The 22,010-nt window shown below is 44.4% G+C and overlaps 1 protein-coding gene across 3 annotated transcripts; it reads right to left on the reverse strand.

Moving 5' to 3' along the window:
• Positions 1 to 1,732: 1,732 nt before the first annotated feature.
• Positions 1,733 to 21,684, reverse strand: LOC108937945 (adhesion G-protein coupled receptor G5-like). 3 transcript variants are annotated; one of them, XM_018758186.1, is made up of 15 exons: positions 21,492 to 21,684; positions 15,422 to 15,504; positions 14,842 to 14,919; positions 14,261 to 14,707; positions 13,291 to 13,339; positions 12,019 to 12,133; positions 11,574 to 11,708; positions 11,249 to 11,374; positions 10,144 to 10,186; positions 9,562 to 9,665; positions 8,603 to 8,721; positions 7,733 to 7,998; positions 7,130 to 7,229; positions 5,372 to 5,643; positions 1,733 to 2,578 (listed from the first exon to the last, which is right to left on the reverse strand). In XM_018758186.1, the coding sequence occupies exons 2-15, from the start codon at positions 15,450 to 15,452 to the stop codon at positions 2,454 to 2,456; spliced, it is 2,010 nt and encodes a 669-aa protein (XP_018613702.1). In that variant the 5' UTR covers positions 15,453 to 15,504; positions 21,492 to 21,684; the 3' UTR covers positions 1,733 to 2,453. The 3 variants fall into 3 exon arrangements, with proteins under 3 accessions (XP_018613702.1, XP_018613701.1, XP_018613700.1); XM_018758185.1 differs by having other exon boundaries at positions 11,249 to 11,377; positions 21,559 to 21,683; XM_018758184.1 differs by having other exon boundaries at positions 11,249 to 11,377; positions 21,492 to 21,683.
• Between the last annotated feature and the right edge of the window lie 326 nt (positions 21,685 to 22,010).

The following is a 22,010-nucleotide window of genomic DNA, read 5'->3' on the forward strand; positions in this document are numbered from 1 at the left end:
GACACCACGAGAACAAAGTAGGCACTAGCTGAACCTGCTGCACCGCTGCGCCACCACACCCTCCCACTTTTCAATTCAATGAAATTATTTTTATAGAGTGTTCTTCTCACACAGTGATGCAGAGCACTGAACAAAGAGATTAGACAAATAAACAAGATAATTGACTATATACTAGAGTAATATATTATCCATGCAGTTATTAAAGCTCTAAGTATGCCTACTGGCCACAGAGGAAAGGAACAGAAAACTCCCAACTGAAAGTCAAGGGAGAAAAAAACCCTCCGGGGTTCCCAGTGCCAGTGGCTGGACACCCTTCCTGGGTGCTAACATTGTATATGAGTGTAATTTGATGTCACAGTTCACATAGGCATGTCTCGTCCATCATGGCAAGTGGTCATTAGCTTAGTCAGCAAGGGGTGCTTGTGTGACAGCCAGCCAGCCTCCTCAGGTCTTATTGTGGGGGGAACAATGCTCAACAAGAAAGAAATTGTCAGTGAACAATACCTTAATGAGATCAGAGAGGTTAATACAGAAAGAAAAAAAGCACAATCAACAACAACTAAACTGGTTACTGATATGCCAGAGTGAACATGTAAGTCTTTAGCCAAGATTTAAAGGCTGAGATAGGCAGGACATTCCTCACAATAACTGGCAGACTATTCCAGAGTTCAGGCGCTCTATAGCTAAAGGCGTGCACTCTTACTGAGATCTTATTGATAACAGTTACTTTAATGTAACCCGCATCCAATGAATGAAGACACCATCTTGGAATATAAGAATCAATCATCTCACAAAGGTAAACCGAAGCAATGTTATTTACTGCCTTATAGGTCAGAGGTAAGGGCACATTAGCCAGTAAGAGGAACAAACAGATAAATGTTGGATCAAATCAGGCCAAAATTCTCATTGGAAACACAAATGATGAGGCTAGGGTTGTCATGATTTGGACACTTCATGATCAGGTTGGATTCTCTCAAAAAGATGGTGAAGACTGGAAAATTTGGAGGGAAAAGAAGAACAGGAGCAGGTTGTACTCAAACACAGTAATAGTGGACACAGCCTTTTAACATTAAGGACACAAGTGGAGCACAGAATCTTATGGAAGGACTCTAGGTCTGTGGGCAACAAATTGAGATGGACTCAATAGCATTTAAGAATAACAAACCACTATAATATGTTACTATGCATAGGTTGGGGGGGGGCTGGTGCTTGGACCCCAGGGGTTAATTTTTCCCCAATTTGTTTGGCATCTGAGTTTTTTTGTTTTCCTCTGTTGCTAGATGTTTCACTTCAGATGAGAATATCAGCAGCCATTCCTGTTTGCACGGTTTGCTTTCTTACCACCGTCACTCATGTGTCACTGTTGAGTCACACAGTTTAAAAGAGCACTGTAAAAATAAATTGGGTGGCATTTAAAAACCTTTCCTCAAAGATATGAAAGCACACACACATCATCTGAAACCGCTTGTCCCATATGGGGTCACGGGGAAAGCAGTAGTTAAAAAAAAAAAAACATTCACCAACAAAAAACACAAAGCAGTGCCAAGGTGTACATTTCTGACTGATTTTGATGGGTACATGCTGAGTTCACTTTGAATTTTACTTTAATTTATAGACTATCTCAATAGAAATCGTAATAGTAAAAGTTAAACTGTTTAAAATCATTAAAAGAGAAAAGCATTACATTTTTTTTAATTTAAAACAAGCTTTATTCAGTGAAAAAGAACTTCCAGCTACAAAGTGAAAAAACACAGGTCCCTAACACTATTAAAACGAACACATGGTAAAAACACAACAGTTGATTAATAATGCCACAAAATGTGGAAATACTTCCTAGTTCTAAAGCTTCCCTAAACCTGAGCCACTGTACATGAGTGCAGCATAAAAAAAAATACATCTTGATGGCAGCTTGGTTTGTGTAAGAAATGATAAGAATCAAATGTTTTAAAAAATCTCATTCATTGTAAAAACATAACTTAAAAAAATATCTTCTGATAGGGACCACACAGTATTTACACACAACTTCTGACACATCCTGGATGTCCAGAATGTCAAATGCCACAGAATATATTAAAGAAATAATAAAGTGCCATTTAACACAGCTGAGATACAGTAGATCACACATTTACAGGAGAAAAAGCCATTAATATGTCTAACAGAGCTTATGTGGAGCCTAGCCCTGAGCCTCTGTTCAGGTCCGTTTTTACCAGCTACCGACCGGCCATGGTCAGTCCCACACGCGATGCTTATAAAGAAGGGTAAGTTAATGTACTGAAAGAAAAGTAGGTGCATGTACACATGCTCTTCTCAGCAACAACCTTTCTTTAATCATGGTGACCACAACATCTCAAAGACCATTTCCATCCCCAGGTGGCCCCCTTTGTTGGTCCACTTCACCCCCTCTCCCTCAGTCCTCCTACCCCTCCGTCCTCCACATCCCAGTGCTCCTCCCTTCACCTGTAACTTCTCTCTGGCGCTGTCAGCATTTGTTGACCAGAGGAGCTGCTACAGGTGTCCGACTTGGTGCCCTGCTTTCGGATCCAATCGAGGACGACGAACCGCACCAGTAAGAAGAACCCTGTGGGACACAGCGAGGGGATCACTAGTCAGAGCTGGGAGCACTGAGAATCAGGCCCTTTGTCTAATGGGCAAATCTGGTTTCAGTGGAAAGAGAATCTGGACTTGAGCCGTTTCCCCTCAACACTAACACTATTCACTTGGTTGTCCAGTGGCAGCTCACAAGAATAACTTTTAAACATAAATATAATTAATATACTAAATGTCTATACATATATTTATAATCAATATTTAATGTATATTTAAAATAAATATAATAACGCCAATGTTTTTACTGTATTTAGTTATGTTCTGCATATTCTCTACTTCCTGAAATAATCCTGAAAAGCAGCATTATTATTATGCAATGTGTAGATATGAAAGTGCTGACAGTGAAGCGTGCAACATGAGGACACACCCTTTGTCAGAAGTTCAGATGTAGTGTGTGTGTTTGTTCCACTGCCAGCGCTCCACAGAACTAGTTACTGTCAATGTACAGGCTATCCCCGGGTTACAAACGTCTGACTTACATACAACCCATAGTTATGAACCACCCCCTTACTGACTAGAAGTTAATTTTTTTGTCACCCTTAAGTAACAATCAAATGAAAACTTCATGATAAAGCCTATTATATAAAAAATTTGAGTTACTGTTCTTACAATGATATAGGGGGCGTGGTGGCGCAGTGGGTTGGACCGGGTCCTGCTCCCCAGTGGGTCTGGGGTTCGAGTCCCGCTTGGGGTGCTTTGCAACGGTCTGGCGTCCCGTCCTGGGTGTGTCCCCTCCCCCTCTGGCCTTACGCTCTGTGTTGCCGGGTAGGCTCCGGTTTCCCGCGACCCCGTATGGGACAAGTGGTTCAGAAAATGTGTGTGTGTGTTCTTACAATGGTTTGTAGTAAGCTTTTACACAGCCGCTATTCCTGTATTGTATGTAAATGTTTGTGTACCTTTAAAAAAAAAAAATTGTAAAAATGTGATCAGGATTTGTTTATTCTGAGTTTTATGCACCTACTCGTGCAATGAACATCGGTGCATAAAGTGGAAAGAAACAAATTAAGTTTACTTAAGAATCACATGGCTGTAACTATGTCTCTCTCCTAATGTATTGAACACATCTCGAGATGCACGTCACATTAGAGAAAAGCATCTGCTAAATGAACAAATGTAAATAAATGTAGTAACAAATGGAAACTATTTTGCGATGTGCATCAAAAATGTTGCGTATCTACAGCGGTTTGTCAGCGCGTCGGCAGGTGTGTTAGCCCAAGGTAGGACAGACTTTCTTCTTTTCCTGTTAAGTGTCTAGTGTGTTACTGTATTTGGCTTATTTTTTTTGTTTTTACCCTCCTAATCATGACACCAAAGCATGAATGTGATGCAAGTTAAGGTGATGCATCAAAAAAAGGGAAACGACCAAGATTGAAACTAAAGTGGAAATAATAAAGCGAAAGGTGAAACGCCAAAGAACACTGGAAAAGCGAACGTTCAAGTTTCTTTAATGTTTTGCACGAACACACGCATACTCTCTCTGAGAGAGCATTCAGCTATAAAAGACACTTCTCAACCTCTTCCCAGTTGTGGAATCTCACTCAAGACAACCCCTGCTCTGCGTTCTCAAACCTACCTCACTTTGCTCTTTCAAGACCTGTCCCTCATCGTTCCCCAGTCCCACGCTACATCTGTATGATAACGACCGCTTGCCTTGTCCCTCAATCACGATTTCAGATCCTCGCCTGTTAGTTCAATGATCAACCAACCATTCACCCATCCCCCGACCACAAGAACACATCTAGTCCTTTGATTCTGAATAAACAATCCTGCACTTGGGTCCAGCCTCCTCCGTGTCCTCTGTTCATCTTGAAAGTAGTAACATTTATTATTATCTGTTTCTATGTCTCTCCATTATAAATACCACAGTTACATTTATTATTAATTATTATCTTACTGTAGCATTGTATTACAGGGGGCACGGTAGTGCAGTGGGCTTGGTCGGGTCCTACTTTATGGTGGGTTTGGGGTTCGAGCCCTGCTTGGGGTGCCTTGCGACGGACTGGTGTCCCGTCCTGGGTGTGTCCCCTCCCCCTCCAGCCTTGCGCCCTGTGTTGCCGGGTTAGGCGCTGGTTCATTGCGACCCAGCTCGGGACAAGCAGTTTCTGCCAGTGTGTGTGTTATATTAAAGATGTTTTGGTGTAGCCAGAAGTGCTTCTGTAATGCTTTATATGCATAACAAAGTACACGATATAATATATACTAAGACAAACATTTGACTAACTGACGTGAGATACCACACACACACACATTTTCTGAACCGCTTGTCCCATACGAGGTCGCGGGGAGCCGGAGCCTACCCGGCAACACAGGGCGTAAGGCCAGAGGGGGAGGGGACACACCCAGGACGGGACGCCAGTCCGTCGCAAGGCACCCCAAGCGGGACTCAAACCCCAGACCCACTGGAGAGCAGGACCCGCGGCACCGCGCCCCCCACGTGAGATACCAACCGTACCTAACTGTTCCGACTTATGTCAAAAATCCGACTTAAAGACAGACTGAGGAACGGAACTCGTTCGTAATCCAGGGACTACCTGTAGTGATTACTGTCAATTTCCCACAACACACTGTCAGGTGCCACAGTTCACAGCTGTTCACCTTTACCAATATGCACAAAGCACCTGCAGTTGTGTGTGTGTGTGTGTGTGCGTGTGTGTGTGTGTGTGTGTGAGAGAGAGAGAGAGAGAGAGAGAGAGAGAGAGAGAGAGAGAGAGAGAAAGAGTGTGTGTGTGTGTGTGTGTGTGTGTTTGAGAGCAACCGGACTCACCTTGCAGCGAGTTGACAATAGTGAAGAGGAAGTCCATGGCGTTGGTGAGCACCCCAAAGTTGAGGAAGGCCAGACCCCACGTGAAGCCAAAGAGAAGACTGAGGCCCCAGATACTGAAGAAGGTGACCCTGTTCTTCTTCCACTCTGGTCGGTCCCGCACCTGCCTTAGCACCAGGATGAGCATGACCGCTCCAGAGCAGAAGACAAACGCGAAGAAGCACAGAGTGATGTTCATGGCCAGGTGACCGTCGTCGGTGAGCTTAACCCAGCACCTGCCCAACAAATCCCACAGCACACAGTCAAAACACACAGTCAGAGGTCGTCATCAGTACAGTAAATAATGTTAACAACTGTGCAGAGCTGCAAAACTGGTATCTTTATTAAAATTAAATTATGAACTTTGTTTGGAATCATTTTCATGATTTACATTAGACACAATGAGAGAGCGACTAAGTTTCACCGTGCGTTTCTTCTCGTGGCCTATAGGTTGCAACACTGCTGCTATTTTCTACATATGCTTTATATGAATGATAGTGCACAAATAGAATGAGCGCCACTTCTCCTCAAGGCCTGGAGGTGGCGCTCATTAACCGCTGTCTAACCAGTCACAGAACAATGGACACAAACATATGCGCTGAAGCTGCTCGCAGCAAACCAGAGCCAAACCCAGAAACACAGGGTGCAAAGCTGGAGGGGGAGTGGACACACCCAGGACAGGACACCAGTCCGTCGCAAGGCACCCCAAGCGGGACTCAAACCCCAGACCCACCGGAGAGCAGGACCGTGGTCCAACCCACTGCGCCACCGCACCCCCATCAGTCACAGAACAATGGACACAAACATACGCGCTGAAGCTGCTCGCGGCAAACCAGAGCCAAACCCGGAAACACAGGGTGCAAGGCTGGAGGGGGAGTGGACACACCCAGGACGGGACACCAGTCCGTCGCAAGGCACCCCAGAGAAGTTCATTGGAAGTCGCTTTTCAAAAAAGTGTCTGCTAAATATATGTAAATGTAAATGTAAGTGCAGTTAGTTTCTTTCTTTCCACCATATGAACTAATGTTCATCGCATAAGTAGCTGCATGAAACTTTACCAGAATATCCATGATTCCTGATCAAATTAACATTTTCAGTCAATATATGTAAAGAAAAAGCAGGTCTGAATATCTAAAATTGATATTTACATTTGTTCTGTTATCAGACACTTTCTTCAAAGCAACTTCCAACAAACCCTCTGTAGTGTTATCGGCCCACACACCTTATTCACCAAGGTGACTTACAGAATACTGTATACTACTTACAATGGGTCACTCATCCATACACTAGTGGAATACACTCTATCACTCACACAAACACACTCTGAACTTGTCTTTGGACTGTGGGAGGAAACCCACAGACATGGAGAAAACATATAAACACCACACAGACTGACTGGGGATTGAACCCACATCCTCTCGCACCACTCAGGTGCTGTGAGACAATAACGCTACTTGCTGTACCATTGATTGTACCACCATTTTATAAGTGATTGTGTTATTTAGGGCTTACAGTATATGTGCAGTCTGACATAGACAAGTTGTCTAAACAAACAATTGCCTTCACTACTATGAATGATGAGTTGATTTATATGATATGAATTATTTTGTTACCTGAATTTAATGCTTAATGCACATTTTTGCTATGCTGAAGTGCAATGTGCAGCATTTGTTCACATTTATGGAAAATTAAGAAATGTTGAGAGCACTCTGCTTGACTTACGTCCGGTAAGGAGTGTCTGTGTTGGCACTGGGCAGCAGCTCTCTCTTGCCATAGACATCCTTGGTTAAGGAAAGAATGGACACGACTAGGATTGGAGGACCTACAAGCAGGGAAAAGGCCTGTTAGCCAGCTGAGCCATTTTTACAGTTCTACTAGCTTTAATATCTGAATCTCTTTAGCAAATTTATTTCGCTGGAGGTTAATGGTCTTCATCATCAGCCTCTGATTCAGAATGTGAGAAATGGTACAAAAAATTTCAGGAAGGCAAACTATCAATAATATATTTTGGTGCATTAAGATATTACACAAACTGACCTGCATTCAGGTAAGGTCATCCAACCAGTCAATCATGAACAGCAGATTTGCATTTTGTATTAAGTAAGCAGAGGGACTAATTACATAAATATGATCACTGTAAAAAAGAAGGACTTCATGCAGTTTCCATCACAGAATGTCAGGATGCTTCATAAAATATCTAGTGTGTGTAAAGTACACAAACAATGTAAGCGGGTAGAAGGGTGAGTCACTGTAAGTACAGTAAAATTGGGGACAGTAGAAGTGAAACATGTGGTGCAGATGATGTGTGCTTGTGGCCTGACGCACCGAAGCCCAGCAGCATCTGCGTCCACTGCCGGAGAAACGGCCTGAGCACCATGTAGACGAGCCAGAAGGTGTGAAGGATCTCCACGGTCATCCAGCAGGCAGAGCAAAGCAGGGCACAGTGCACAGCTGCTCCATATGCCGTGCATGTCCCCTCTGGCGCCACGTTGGCCACGATGCCTGAGAAGGCAAACAGGAGGCAGAGCAGGAGAACAGAAACAGCCAAGCCACGGTGGTCCGACGTCGGCTGGTGTGAGCTCTTCTTCCTCCTGAGGTGTTGGAGCCAGGAAACCCCAGTCACATTGAAGGTTACACTCGTCCCTTGAGGACATGTCATGTACACTGTCTCCTCATGTTACAAGTGGTCAAGTTACACATTTTTCAAGATTCAGACTTCTTCTGTTGTTATTTTTAATGTTCATTTTTGCTTATCAATTTTCTAAAATTTCTCTTTGTCGCAGGGTCAGTGCAACCAGTGTTTACCACATTGGCCAATAGGTGTCAAAGAGCAACTAAACAGGATAAGACAGCTGGACCATCTTAGTTCCACTCATGTCTGCTGTTCCTGAGTGTCAGTGATCAATAACCACCTGATGAATGCTTTGCATGTTTACAGGCTCAATCAGTCAGCAGTCAGCACTGAACAAGAAAATCTTACAAACTGTTGTTCATATATTACAGCTGTTTGGAAGACTTTTGCAGATGGTGACCCAACAGTAAACTGGAGGATTTAGTGCAGTTACAAGCAGTGTCCACCTGTGCCTGTAAGCTGAGGAGTGGATGAGCTACTAAAGACCAGGCAGTCGATCTGGATCATGAATCATATAAGCCCCACCCCTGGAATAAAGAGCAACCCTAGCAGGGCATCAGCACCTCTGTTTGGTGATGAGCGCGATAAGCAAGACACAGCTGACGGCAGAGAGCGCGCAGCACAGGCCCGTGATCCACGTGAGTGCCTCCAGGTGGCGAACAATGTCACGTCTCTCGACCTCCTGGGAAACAGACATTTCAAGCAGTGAGGCTGTGCTCAGCATAGCCAGCAGGGGCGCAGCCTGTCTGCGATTCTGAGTGCTGAGGCTCAGTGAAACATGCTGACATGTTAGACATTATATTCATAAGATAAACACAAAATTACTCACTACTCTCATTAAATACAAATTTCTGTGACAGGGTACACTGAAAAACTGGTTCACACATGCTTCAGTTACAATTTTTTTAAAAACAAACATTTTCAATAAGTTTGTTTATTTTTTATTGAAATTTTTCACTAATACGACTTCTTAAATTGTTTGCAGCAGTGAACGTGACCTGTGTTTACCCTGTGAACTGAGAAATGGCCCTAAGGAACACCAACCCAAATCTTTAATTAAACTCACTGCCATGGTGCTTACAGTCTGCTGTTCCTGTGTGTCTGTGACCAATCACAAAATAAGGAACATTGTTCACGTTTATGGGATGAATCACCCAACAGCAATGTGGACATGGCATATTGTCATTTTAAACTGGATGTATTAATTTTTTGCTCAAACTGAATAAAAATACATAATTAAAATGAGTATTTGTATTTGTTATAGCTAAGTCTCAAGTTTATACAGACTGTAATGTGTAAAAAATTTGAGAGATGTCTGTTTGTTATTTAGCGGCAAAGGTGACTTTCGAGTTACAGACTTGCGTTCCCAGTTGTGTTCATAAGCTGAGAAGCCACTGTATATGATAATAGGTCTGTTGTGGGTTTGTCATACTGATACTAGCAAACACTCCATGAAGCCCTAGAAAGTGTGATCATAATCAGGCTGTAAGTGAACGAGGGTGGAAGGGGAGGACTGGCAGACCAGCAGCAGTGCGAAGTACGTCAAGTGGTTGCAGCTGCACACGGTCTCGTTGATGGATGTCGTGGTTGCACTGCATCCGTCCCCCCGCCACTGCACCTTAGGGTCTGCAAAGACACACATCCTTCATTTCACACCCCATGTGACTCATAAAATCTTCTTTTGACATTTGGCACTAAGAGCTATTTCATATACAATCATCCATTCATCCATTAATACTTCCTTGTGCGGTGCAGGTTGTGCTGACTCAGAGCCTATCCTGGAAATACAGGGTGTGAAACAGGTAGCAACCTGGATGGGACGCCAGTCCATTGCAGGGCAGTCTCACACAGACGCACACAGGTCAATTTAGAGTCACCAGTTCACCTAAAATGCATGTCTTTAGACTGTGGAGGGAAACCACATGAACACAAGAAGAAAGACAGCTGGATTCAAACCCATATCCAACTGCACTGTCCAGGAGCTGTGAGGCACCAGCGCTACCTGTTAAGCCACTGCTCTGCCCTTAGACTGTATCACTTACAGCATCCAAAGTTCAAAATGAGAAATATTTGTATATTACTACGAAGCACAGTAAAAGTTTACCTTTCCGTGTGTCCCAGTAAACACACCGTCTCCACGCAATTGCCTGGAAGACAGATATGACAGAAAAATGACATAGTGACCCTTCAGCACAGATCCCAGAATCAGTGTGTCTGCCCACCCAGGTTCGAGACCTGCACATCACGTAATGTGGCACCCATGCAGTGCAATCCGAGCAAGACCGAAACTTGGAGCTGTCCTCACAGTACAGTATGTATAACACACTAAGATGTGAGCTACATGTTTCACGCAGGAAGAACTGTGGGCCTTTGAAGTGGTTTCAGAGCCGTGGTGCCGTTTCCCACTGGAGGCCTCAGCACTTTAGCCAGCAGACCCCTAGGGGGTGCTGCCCCTGTACGTCTCCCACCTTTTCCTGTTGGGCAGGTCCACCAGGCTGGTGCCAGGTGTCCCTGCCCTGCGGCTTTCAATATTTAGGGCGTGTGCTCTGCTTCCAATATTAAATACACATACTCACAAAATCCCGACTACAGAACACTTCCTTAATTATGGCACATCCTATTTCTTAGAAACGGAAGCCTGACAGTTGACTTTAATCACTCTTCTGTTTGCAAAGCTACCAAAAACCACCCATTTAGCTCATTTTGTTTATTATTATTATTATTATTATTATTATTATTATTATTATTCCCTGATCTGACACTTTTCTCCAAAGTGACTTGCCGTGCCAGTTTTTTACACTCAGCTCCTTACACCGATTCACCCATTTGTACAGCAGGGTACTTTTTCCATATCATTCAGGGTAATAGCCTTGATGAAGGGCACTAGAGCAGGAAGTGGGATTTGAACCCATGTCTCACAATTGCAAGAAGACTCCTGTAACCACTACGCCCCCTGCTGGCCCACAGGAACTGCAGAACGGAACTTGTCACTCAAAGGTTATTCCTTTACGCGCCTAGAACAGAACTGCTTTTGCACCTGTGAGAACACAGCAAATCAGAGTCGTTTTGCTGGAGTGCCCAGATCTATGAGAGAAACGGTCCACAGTTCCCTCTGTGTTAAGTTGAATGGCATGCGGTTAATGACAAATAATGAACCACTGTCACTGTCCACTGGCTAAAGGAACAGGAACAAGGAAGAGAGCACTCACGGTCATGTTTGGGTGGTAGAAGTGAATTCGGACAGGCTCCGAAAGATCTGTGACGACCTCGTTTTCCACGGTGATGCCAACCACCTGGCTGCCGATGAGCGTCCCTTGCAGGTCCCCTTTCACGCCCTTCTGGGGTCACACAGAGAGACAAGTTCATTCGTGGTCACAGGTGGAAAACTTATTAATATAAAGAGCAGCAATAACAAGCTCCAGAGCTGTAAAAACCGTACACTACTTAATTTAGTGCAAAAAAATGATGACTAAAAATGAGCTACTGCGGTGAAACTAGATGACTAAGAGCGCCTATGGCAAACCACGCTCTCACCTGGAGATCCGTGACGTTGCTGAAGAAGGTGCAGACCACTTTGGCAGAGTTATTTCCCTGGGGCAGCAGGGAAGGGGGCAAGTACACCATGGGGGGCTGTGGAGCCGTGACGGATGAGAGTGTGTTCTTCTGCAGCTGGGAATATTGAACCACAGCACGCAATCAGTGCGTCCCCTACAGACACTGTACTGCTTTACACCACTGTTATGGCTACAGAAAGCTTAAAGTGCCCGAAGCTGAGGAACATTTTTATATGATGAATGTGTCATCAACCAGGCAAGAGTAGCAAGTAGTGGAGGTGACACATCTCATCAGCAGAAATTTAAAATGAGCTTTATTTTTAATGCACTCCAAAGTTAATAAAAAATAGTAAAATATGTGTCTGCTACAGATAAGTACAGCACTGGAGTACAGTGGCAATAGACTGCAGGGGGGTCTGTCTTACATTGAAGCTGATCTTCTTTCCCTGGAACTCCTCCTGAATATCAAGCACGAAGCTCTGAATGCAGTTGTGGTTCACCTTCCCGCTGAGGGCTGACCTCATCACCAGCTCCTCGATCCTGTGGAAAGAGTATGGCAACCCACTGGCTCAGTAGCACAAGTGCACACCCCTGTTCAGCACCGTGGTTCTGCACCTTTGACTGAGTGTGTGGGTGTCCCTGTAGGCTGTCCACCGATTGGTTCACATCCCACAAGGGAGACCCACACAATCAGTCAACACTTTAAAGTATATTTCCTCCAGGTGAACAGGGTCAAATGTCCAACCAGGTCTGGCAGCATCCACTCTGTGTGTCCCTTTTTACAAAGGACTCGGCTAGGACTGCAAATGATGTCACGTGATTCTGATTATGGCCTACAAGATGGTCAAAGGATCTGGACCCGATGCCTACAGGACCTTATCACTCTCTACATCCCAGTGAGAATGCTGTGCTCCTCTACTCCCACATTCCACTCAAAGGGGTCCAAAACTGAAAGTTCTTGATTTTGTCCCCGATATGGTGGAAAGAGCTGTGTTCCTCATAGCTGCTGAATCCCTCCCACATTGAAGAAGGATCTCAAACCCATCTTTTTCAGAACATCTTCTAATTCCAACACTATCTGCTATGACTATCTAAGTATTTGTTATTTGAAAGTTGCTTCTGTAGGCAGCTGCTTGGGGGATGCGAACCAGCAACATGGTGGTATCAGACACAGAAGCTGTCCATAATCCTGTGTCTGTGTCTATAGCTCTTCATCTGTTGTTGATGCCCTTCTGTTCCCTCTGAGTTAGTCACTTTGGAGAAAAGCTTCTGAGAGACAGATGAATAACTGTAAATGTACAGGTATAACAGAGCAGACGAGGAGTACAGCGCTCTCCCACCACACATTACAGATTACAGTGTTTCCCTTCATTTCACTGTGCTGTAGCTTAAGTGCTGAAATGTTACCTCAGCACACACGTGCACACACACCCAAATGGACAGGCATCTTTCTCATGCTTTTCATCTACGTCTCCGCTCTGCGAGCTGTGCTGCCCAGCTCCACTTCCTGCCAGTTGTGAAAACCTCGGCGTTTCACTCTGACTCGCATCGGCAGAGTGACAGCACAGCCCCGGCCACCAGGTTATTTCCTGTTGTTGTTGCTACGGTACGTGCTTGGCAGATAAGGCTCATATCTGCAGCCAGGCCAAATATCACAAGAGAAGAGTAGGGATAAGTTGGGTCCAGACCCCACTTACATCTGGAATCTGTCCAAACTGCTGCCTGCATTGTTGCAGAAGTTTCTCACTGAAAGACAGAATGAAGACACAGGTGAGCGGGAAACAACAGGACACAAGTGTGTATGCTATTCACAGAGAGCCACCATGGGGTCGATATTTCAACATTGTCATTGTGTGGTTAACATCACACGTCAGTGACTGCACACTTTTAGAACCGTGCCATTTTTAGGACAATGTTCACTAGTGCTCACTTAGCACCCGTGCTCATAGGTACGAAATTGTTAATACTCACATCTATGACTGATCCTGCACATTATTTTAAAATATTTTAATATTTAGTACTTATTTTTAATATATAATGTGATATTTCAGCAAATTTTTTCTGAATTTCAAGTTAAAACCACCAGAAACCAAACTAAATTGTATCGAATACCATTTTACATAAGTGAACAACCAATAACTGACAGCATTCATACACTTTTCAGAGCTTTTAGAGTCATGAAACGGTCATCACTAGATTCATATGACTAAAAGCATTAAAATAATGTCCATGAACAACTTACACATACACATACACATACACACACACACACACACACACACACATTTTCAGAACCGCTTGTCCTATATGGGGTCGCGGGGAGCCGGAGCCTAACCCGGCAACACAGGGCGTAAGGCTGGAGGGGGAGGGGACACACCCAGGACGGGACACCAGCCCGTCACAAGGCACCCCAAGTAGGACTCGAACCCCAGACCCACCGGAGAGCAGGACTGTGGTCCAACCCACTGTGCCACCGCACCCCCCCCCCTCAACTTACATATATAACAAATTTATTGTGAAATAATGATATATTGCCACTTCCCAAATGCTTAACTGAAGTGGCATCAGTCGAAGGAGGGGGCATGTCCCTGAGCTGCACAATTACTGGTTCAGTCTCTGACCCTGACGGTAACCAGGCAATGACCATGTCTTTTTTGCACCTCTCACCACAGTCATCGATGTCCCCCACAAACTTGTAGGACTCCTGAAGACGCTCTTGTATCACGTCCCCATTAATGGATCCATTTAGGATCCCGAAGTTCACATTGATGCCCAAATTGTCTGAGGGAGACAGAGTGCAGCACATCTCTCTGATGTTGCCCATGGGACACAAGGGAAGAACGGTGCCGCAGATGTCCAGCTCCAGCAGGTCCAGCAATGGGTCCCAGTGAAGACAGAAGGTGCTCTCTGGCTTTATCGTGGTACAGGGGAGCTGTGTGATTAAGGACTTCTTGCAGTGGCTTGTGAAGCGTCCCCAGATGGACAGTGTGCTGCCATTGGCCTGCACTGTCATCCTATCACAGCCCTCCATTACGTTCACTAAAACGCTCACATTTCCGTTGTCATGGCGCCATGTCCCACACATACGGAAAGTCAGGCTGTGTTCACCTTCCGCTGTTTGAACAGAGTATAATATGGTACAACTTCACAGCATCTCAACAAGTCATTTGCAGTCATTCTGTAAAAGTACTGCTTTTTTATTACTTTTTCAGTGCACTGTTGTCGTGACTGTCATAGTAATATCTCACCTGGCCAGAAAAGCATTAGAAGGATGGCCAAGTTCCACAACCAACTTGTCGGTGTGCCCATTTTCTGACCTTTGACCTCTGTTAGAAATAAGAGTACCAGAGTTCATACAGTACTGTTATTACCAATGATCATTTTATTACCAATCACCATTTTCACAAATGTTTTCTCAATAATAATGGTCAATGCAGAGCATGTGAAATACACAATGAGACACCCAATAACCGTGTTTCGTCCTGCATCAGAATTACATTGAAAGACCCACTATATACACATAATTAAATGTACAGTTTATACAATAAAGTCCATCAGCTGAAATGAACATTTTTGGTTTTTACCCAGCCATGTTTACTAATGCCTGCAGCTAGTGCCACGCCCACACCCTTGCGCGGCGCAGACTGGGGCATAAAAGGCTGCATCAGACCAGCAGCTGATGCGGAACCTTGTTCAGCCTTGTTGTTAGCGATCTCCTAGCCCCTTGCTCCACTCCTTTATGTTCCCTGACACCTTCCTCGATCCCATCCCTTGCTTTTACTTTCCTATACCTCCCTAGGATCATCAACCTCTTGCCTGTGTACTGACCTTGCCTTTTGGATTCTCCTTGTAACGACATTTGTGCCTCGAAGACCGATTGCCTGTCCTTTGACCTCCACTCTTGGATTTCCCTGAAAAAAAACCACGAATCACGCTCTGCACTTACTTGGGTCTGCTGCTTCCTTCCGGAATCAACCATGAGAGCTAGGAGGTTAATAGAACATAATACCTGAGTTTATTTTTTATATTTATTCACTTAGCTCACACTTTCCTGTAAGGCAACTTACAATTTCAAGCTACTACAATTATTTACCATTTATACAGCTGGGTAATTTTTACTGGAGTAATTTATGGTAAGCACCTTGCTCAAGAGAACTACAGCTGGAGGTGGGATTCAAACCTGCAGCCTGAAGGCAGCAACACTACATTTACATGTGTTCATTTAGTAGACGGTTTTCTCCAAAGTGACTTCCAACAAACTCTATGCAATGTTATCAGACCACACCTTAAGAATTCAGATGGAATTCAGCTGGAATTTAGTCGCACAAACACAGCTAACGAAAGTTAAGATCTACAGATTATATCAGACCTGATGATAGACTTTTCATGCTTACTGATGAACATCTGCATGCCACATCAGTGCATAAATCTGTGATAACAATCCACGAGCTCCAAAATGATTATTAGTACAAACATACTGACACACATTGCACACTATAGTACAGTGGTGTTTGTATTTAATGATTTAAGAAACAGAAGATGGACATGAAGTCCAAACCCACACACAGGGTCCTTCAACAGTAGGAAACTTCTCAGAAGCTCAAAGGGGAAGCAGGGAGGTGACCAGCAGACAGTAGGAAGTCAGTGGTGAGTCACACTTGAATTCAGAATGCTGATTCCAATCTTGGACCCTTTGTCTCACTGCTTACTACTAGTGCAAAAAGCAGTACGAGAGCAGTGATGAAGTGGAAGCAACTCTGATACCCTTTTCTGTGTGTGGGGAGGAGCACCGTGTGACTGGTTTGAACCTCAACCAGCAAGACCACAGAAGCAGCCATACTAACCCAGGGCCACCCATCCTCTCATACGCTAATTACTACAGGGTCTACTATCCGTCCCACTTAGGCACACCGTGTGGCCCAGTACACTAGCTGTGGTCTGTCATCAAAGAGAAAGACACCAGCCAGTAGTAGAAGTTGCCCACGTCCACAGGCTTCGGAGAGCGGAACCCCGTGAGGTGGAGCTCACAAAGGTTGCAAAATGCCATTTGAGGGCCGTGCTGCTAGGGCCCATTTGAGCTAAGGGAGTGGGACCTCTTCTGCTGGCCTCTGTAAGTTTGTCTTGTTCACAGTTATTATTTGCTTTGCAGTCAAAATTTATGCAAAGCGAGTTATAAACCATGCAGTTGTTTGGAGTCATAGCTCAGCAGAATTGCTTACTTGTGGTTTCTATTGGTTATGAATCGCCTGCAAAAAAATCCCTAATTTTAATTTTTTGCAGTTTATTCAAAAGTTTCATTGTTATTCAACTGCAGCTTAGCTGCCAAGTTTTACTTATAGTTATAACTCATTTACCTTGATCAAGGGTACTGCACTGGGAGAAAAGAGTGGACTTGAATCACCAACCCTCAGGGTGCATGTGCTTAACTACTGCACTCCCAGCTTACAGAACCTGCTCTTTTTGACCAGTTATGTATATGTTCTTAATCTTTTTAGGTTAAATACTCTTTTTCTTTGGCAACAATACTAGTTTTCTCCTCAGCTGTGAACTGGTGACTTTCTGGTGATAATCAGATCTGGACCTAGGCAGTCAGCGACCCAGTGCCTAGGTGCTTGAGGAGGGCGGAGCCACAGGCTGCCCACTTCCCCCAAATGCTCGCAGATCCCTCAGCTCCTCATGTGACCCATTGGACGGCAGCAAAGGCCACCGAGTAACTGATAGTCACTGCAGGCCTCGTTTGAGGAAAGAGAAGAAGCAGAGCCTGAATACAGGTGCAGTGACGCAGTGGGGAAAAAGTCGCACCTCGCAGTTTCAGCTCTCATACTGAACTTTTTCCAAAGGAGCTTTCAGTATCAAATCATCTCTTCTAATGGCAGAACAAACCAGACATGCAAAGAAATTATCTATGTATATAATAAATTACATGCACACACATACTCACCTTATTTCGTCTACCTCCTCAGCTAAGAGTCTGGGAGTGATTATTGACTCAAGTCTATCTTTCTCTCAGCACATTGAAGCCACAACCCGGCCTTGCAGATACATCCTGCCTAACAACCGCAGGACCCGTCCTTACCTCACAACTGACTCTGTGCAACTACTTGTCCAGGCCATGGTGACATCCCGTCTGGACTACTGCAACTCTCTCTTGTCTGGCCTTCCTGCTACTGCCATCAAACCTCTGCAGTTGATACAGAACGCTGCTGCCCGAGTTGTGTTTGACTTGCCAAAGTGTTCGCATGTGAATCTTTGTCCACATTTAAAAAAGGTCTTAAAACTCAAATCTTTGTCCACATTTAAAAAAGGTCTTAAAACTCATCTCTTTCAGACTCACTTTGCAAATGATCTCTTAAGTTCATGTAAGGTATAAATGTTCATGATCATGCTCGGATCAATCCTTTACAGTTCCACTCCTGCAATGTAACGTAAATGTTTATATGTATCTTAAAAAAATACTAGGAAGGTGATTAGGAATCGGCAATATTCTTGTAAAGTTTTATGCAGCTACTTCTGTGATGAACTTTGGTGCATATGGTGAAGTAAACTAACTGTACTTAAGAGTCTACAGCTACAGTTCTTTCTTCTAAGGTAATCCACAAATTGTATTTTCTATGAGATGTACATTGCTTTGGATAAAAGCGTCTGCTAAATGAATAAATGTAAATGTAAATGTAAATGCATGCACACAACCTGTATTCTTATACTCTGGTAATATCATTAATGTTTATTAATATGCATTAGTTTCTGTTGCATCTGCTGTGTCAAAGTGTTCAGCTGTCATTTTTATCCCATATTATCACTTAGTGTTTAATGCAGTATTGCTCTATAAATATATACTACACAGGTGGGACAGTGGCTAGTGCTGCAGCCTTTAAAGCCAAAGGATACAAGTTTGAATCCAACCTCCTGTTGTAGTGTTTACTCTGAACTGGACAAAAATTACTCTGTTGTATGAAATAGTACATGAGTGCAAGTTGTTTTTGAGAAAAGTGTTACATAAGGGAAGGTAAAACTGCCCAGAATGTATGGATTCATTCAGTTCACACAGACTATGGGTAGGTTAGACTAAGCTGTTTAGCTAAGTTGCCCACTAGGAGTATGGCAGGGAGTAAAAGAGCTTGGCAAAGGCCAGAGAGGTGGTGCTGTGGAGAGTTCAAGGCACTGCTGCAGGCTTGTGAGGTGGGAGCACAAAAAAAGGGGTGTCATGGCACTCCCGACACAGCACCCTTGGCACTGACATGTGGACATAATCTTCTCGCCTTTGGGGTAATTTATGGTTGCATGACCTCACACCCAGAACAAGGTTTCCTGTGCGGATGATGACAGGGCGCTCCCCAGCACCATCCCCTTGTGGCTCAGATGGTAAATGTGCATGGGGGCGACTGACCTGCTTTTACCGCCTGTGCAAGAGCCAGGCCAAGATGTACTGATGCAGCAACCAGGTGTTACCACGGTTCTGTCACCAAACCATGCAGAAAAAGCCATGAGTGATGCAATCATAGTCACAGGTACAGTCATGCAGTTGCAGACACAAGTTCAGTCGCACAGTTGCAGGTCGCTACCCAACTACTCGAACTAAGAAACCAGAGGGCCCAAAGACTGACAGACACATTCACTTCCCCCCCTGTTAATCTTCTGAAGGTCTGTTCTTAGGGGTGACAGCTGGTTGCGTAGTGGTTAGCGCTGTTACCTGTAGACCCAAAGGATGCAGATTCAATTGCCACCTCTGGCTATAATACGTCTAAGCAAGGTACTTATCCTAAAATTGCTCCAGTAACATCACCAAGCTGTATTAATCGGTAAATAATTGTTGGTAGACTAACATTGTAAGTTGCTTTGCTAAAAAGCATCAGCTAAATGAGTAGATGTTCTTCAGTCTCCCTTTACTGATTCTGATTGGCTGTGTGCAGCTTACACACATACACACACACACACACCACCACTAGATACACATCTCACACTAATGGAAGAGCTTTGCAGCTGATGTGCACAGATATTAAGCTGGACAGAAGGACAGACCAGTGTGTGTGTTTGGCAGAGGTGGTCTGATGGAAAAGTGCCACCCAGACAGGAAAACCAGACTCATGTAACCACACTGCCAAGGACCTGCAGCTCTAACAGACACCAACACCTGCAGATGTCTGAGCAGGAAACACCCCCTTGAGCTGGGGTTCAGGAGGAGGGGGAATGGGGGGTACAGGGTACAGGTACATTTCCATACACCCCTTTGGGAAAATGGACTAAAATCAACAACAGACACAAACACACATTTTCTGACATGGCCAGAAGGAACACTTTATGCAGCAGAAGCTTAAGTGGGCAAGAGCAAAACACACTGTGTCACAGAGCCCGCTGGGTATGATACCTCCATGGCTGCAGGCCAAGTCTATTTAGAGACAGCAACGTGAATGTTCATGTACACTTACTGACAACAACACAGGCGCAAAGTGGAGCTGGAGCACTCCAGGGGTTGAGTTCTGTTGGAACACAGGTCTCAACCCTTTGGAGATACTCAAGACTGAACTGATGTACTGTGGGACTTCCCTGTATAATATGGGCATTTTACAAAGGAAGGAACATTTTGCCAGTTTTATTTTCAGTTTAGCAAATGAGAAGTAGACCAGGGCTCCTCCAGGAACTTGAACAAGCAACATTCATGTTACATCAAAGTCTGAGCACAACGTGCTACCCCAAAGTTCTGGGTTATTTCAGAGTTTGGTAGTTGACATCAACTGCACAACTGTTTCATGTGAGAGTGTTAAAGGCTCTTGAACCCTGTCTAGTTTCCAGTCTGGTTTCTTAATCATGAACCCTCAAGTGCTTTATATAGAATTGGTGTGTGTGTGTGTGTGTGTGTGTGTGTGTGTGTGTGTATATGTGTGTCTGCATGTGTGTATGCATGCGCACACAGTATAACAGAAATAGAGCAGTGCAGTACCTATTGAGGTCACACAGCACAAATGAACACAACCCAGCTACATTAACATTTCAATGTTCGGGGGGGCAACGTGATGAAGACTCAGCTGAATGCTCAGAGAATTGTGGTAAAAGAGAAGTAAAAGCCATGGTATTTGTTTGTTGCTCCCCTGATGCAGATACCTGGTGCATCTGTGGAGGATGGGCTCACCTGTTCTTCCTGTGTTTTGCACACTGAAGACATTATGACCCCCCTCCACCCCACATGGTATCTAGTATTTTTACAGTAGTCTTGTTGCTCTGAATCCCGGTGCTGTGTGAAGGGCCCCCAGTACCTATCTGAACAGGTACGAGCTGCACACACTGCACAGATAGTCTCTGTCCACAGTGAAATGACTGTGCTGTTTGTCCACAGCAGGTCGTGCACTCATGCCCACCTGGGACCTCTCACTTTAACATCCAGCAACAAACAAGTAGCAGAAAATGCCTTTGTGTGGAAAGAAACCCACAGAAAGTGCATACAGGTACACACGCCCACAGGCGTACACGTACACACACACAAACACACACACACCACCCAGTGTCTGTTACAGTGAATTTGAGAGCTCACTATAAATAAAAGGAATAAATAACTATACAAGTAGTAAACAATGAAGTACACATAGCAGTAAAGTCTGCAGTGAGGTGAACGATGACGTTTATGTAATGTATATTATGAAGGCTGTAGAATTAAATGAGGGTGTACAGAGCAACAGTGTGCCATAGGTGAACAAATGCCGTCAGTAATGTCTACAAGGTGTACAGTAATAATATTGTAATATGTGTAGCAACAGTGAATAAATAATAAGAACATGGACAGTTATTTGACAGCAAAAGGAAACAATCAAATGCGCAGTAGCGCGTACAGTAGTAAGTCCTTCAGTCAGTGGGGCTACTGAACTCAAGGGTTTGGAAACACGTTAAAGTTTATAAGGTTTCTTACCTTCGTTGCTCAGTTCTGGCTGATTCAGTGGAATAAAGAGTGAAAAGGGGTCGCGCGCTGCGCTTACCTCGCGGTGCGTCTCGTACTCACGCTCCCTCGTCACACCTCTCTCTCTCCCTCTCTCTCTCTCACACACACACACACACACACACACACGTTCACGCTCGCTTTCGGAACTCTGTAATTATTGGCAGTGACTCGTGGACGCGTTATGTATTACTCCTCCCACTCCTCCTGCTCTCAGCATTACACATCACCCGTAGCCACGCGAAGTGCCCTCCGCCGTGTGTGCTGGGTGGAAATGAAAACGTAATAACATAGCGAGTGATTAACAACTGCTGTCCCAGACACACAATGCGTTAAACGTTGTAATAATGGGTTAATGATGTGTGTTTGTCCACACGCACACAGACCAGGACACAATAACTGTGCTAGACACACTTCAAGGTCATGAGCCAGTTCTTTTCCTTATTGCACAAAGTGAACTGACTGTTCTTATCACACAGCCCTTCAGCTCAA

This window comes from Scleropages formosus, chromosome 1 (genome assembly GCF_900964775.1).
Source record: "Scleropages formosus chromosome 1, fSclFor1.1, whole genome shotgun sequence".
NCBI classification, from domain to species: domain Eukaryota; kingdom Metazoa; phylum Chordata; class Actinopteri; order Osteoglossiformes; family Osteoglossidae; genus Scleropages; species Scleropages formosus.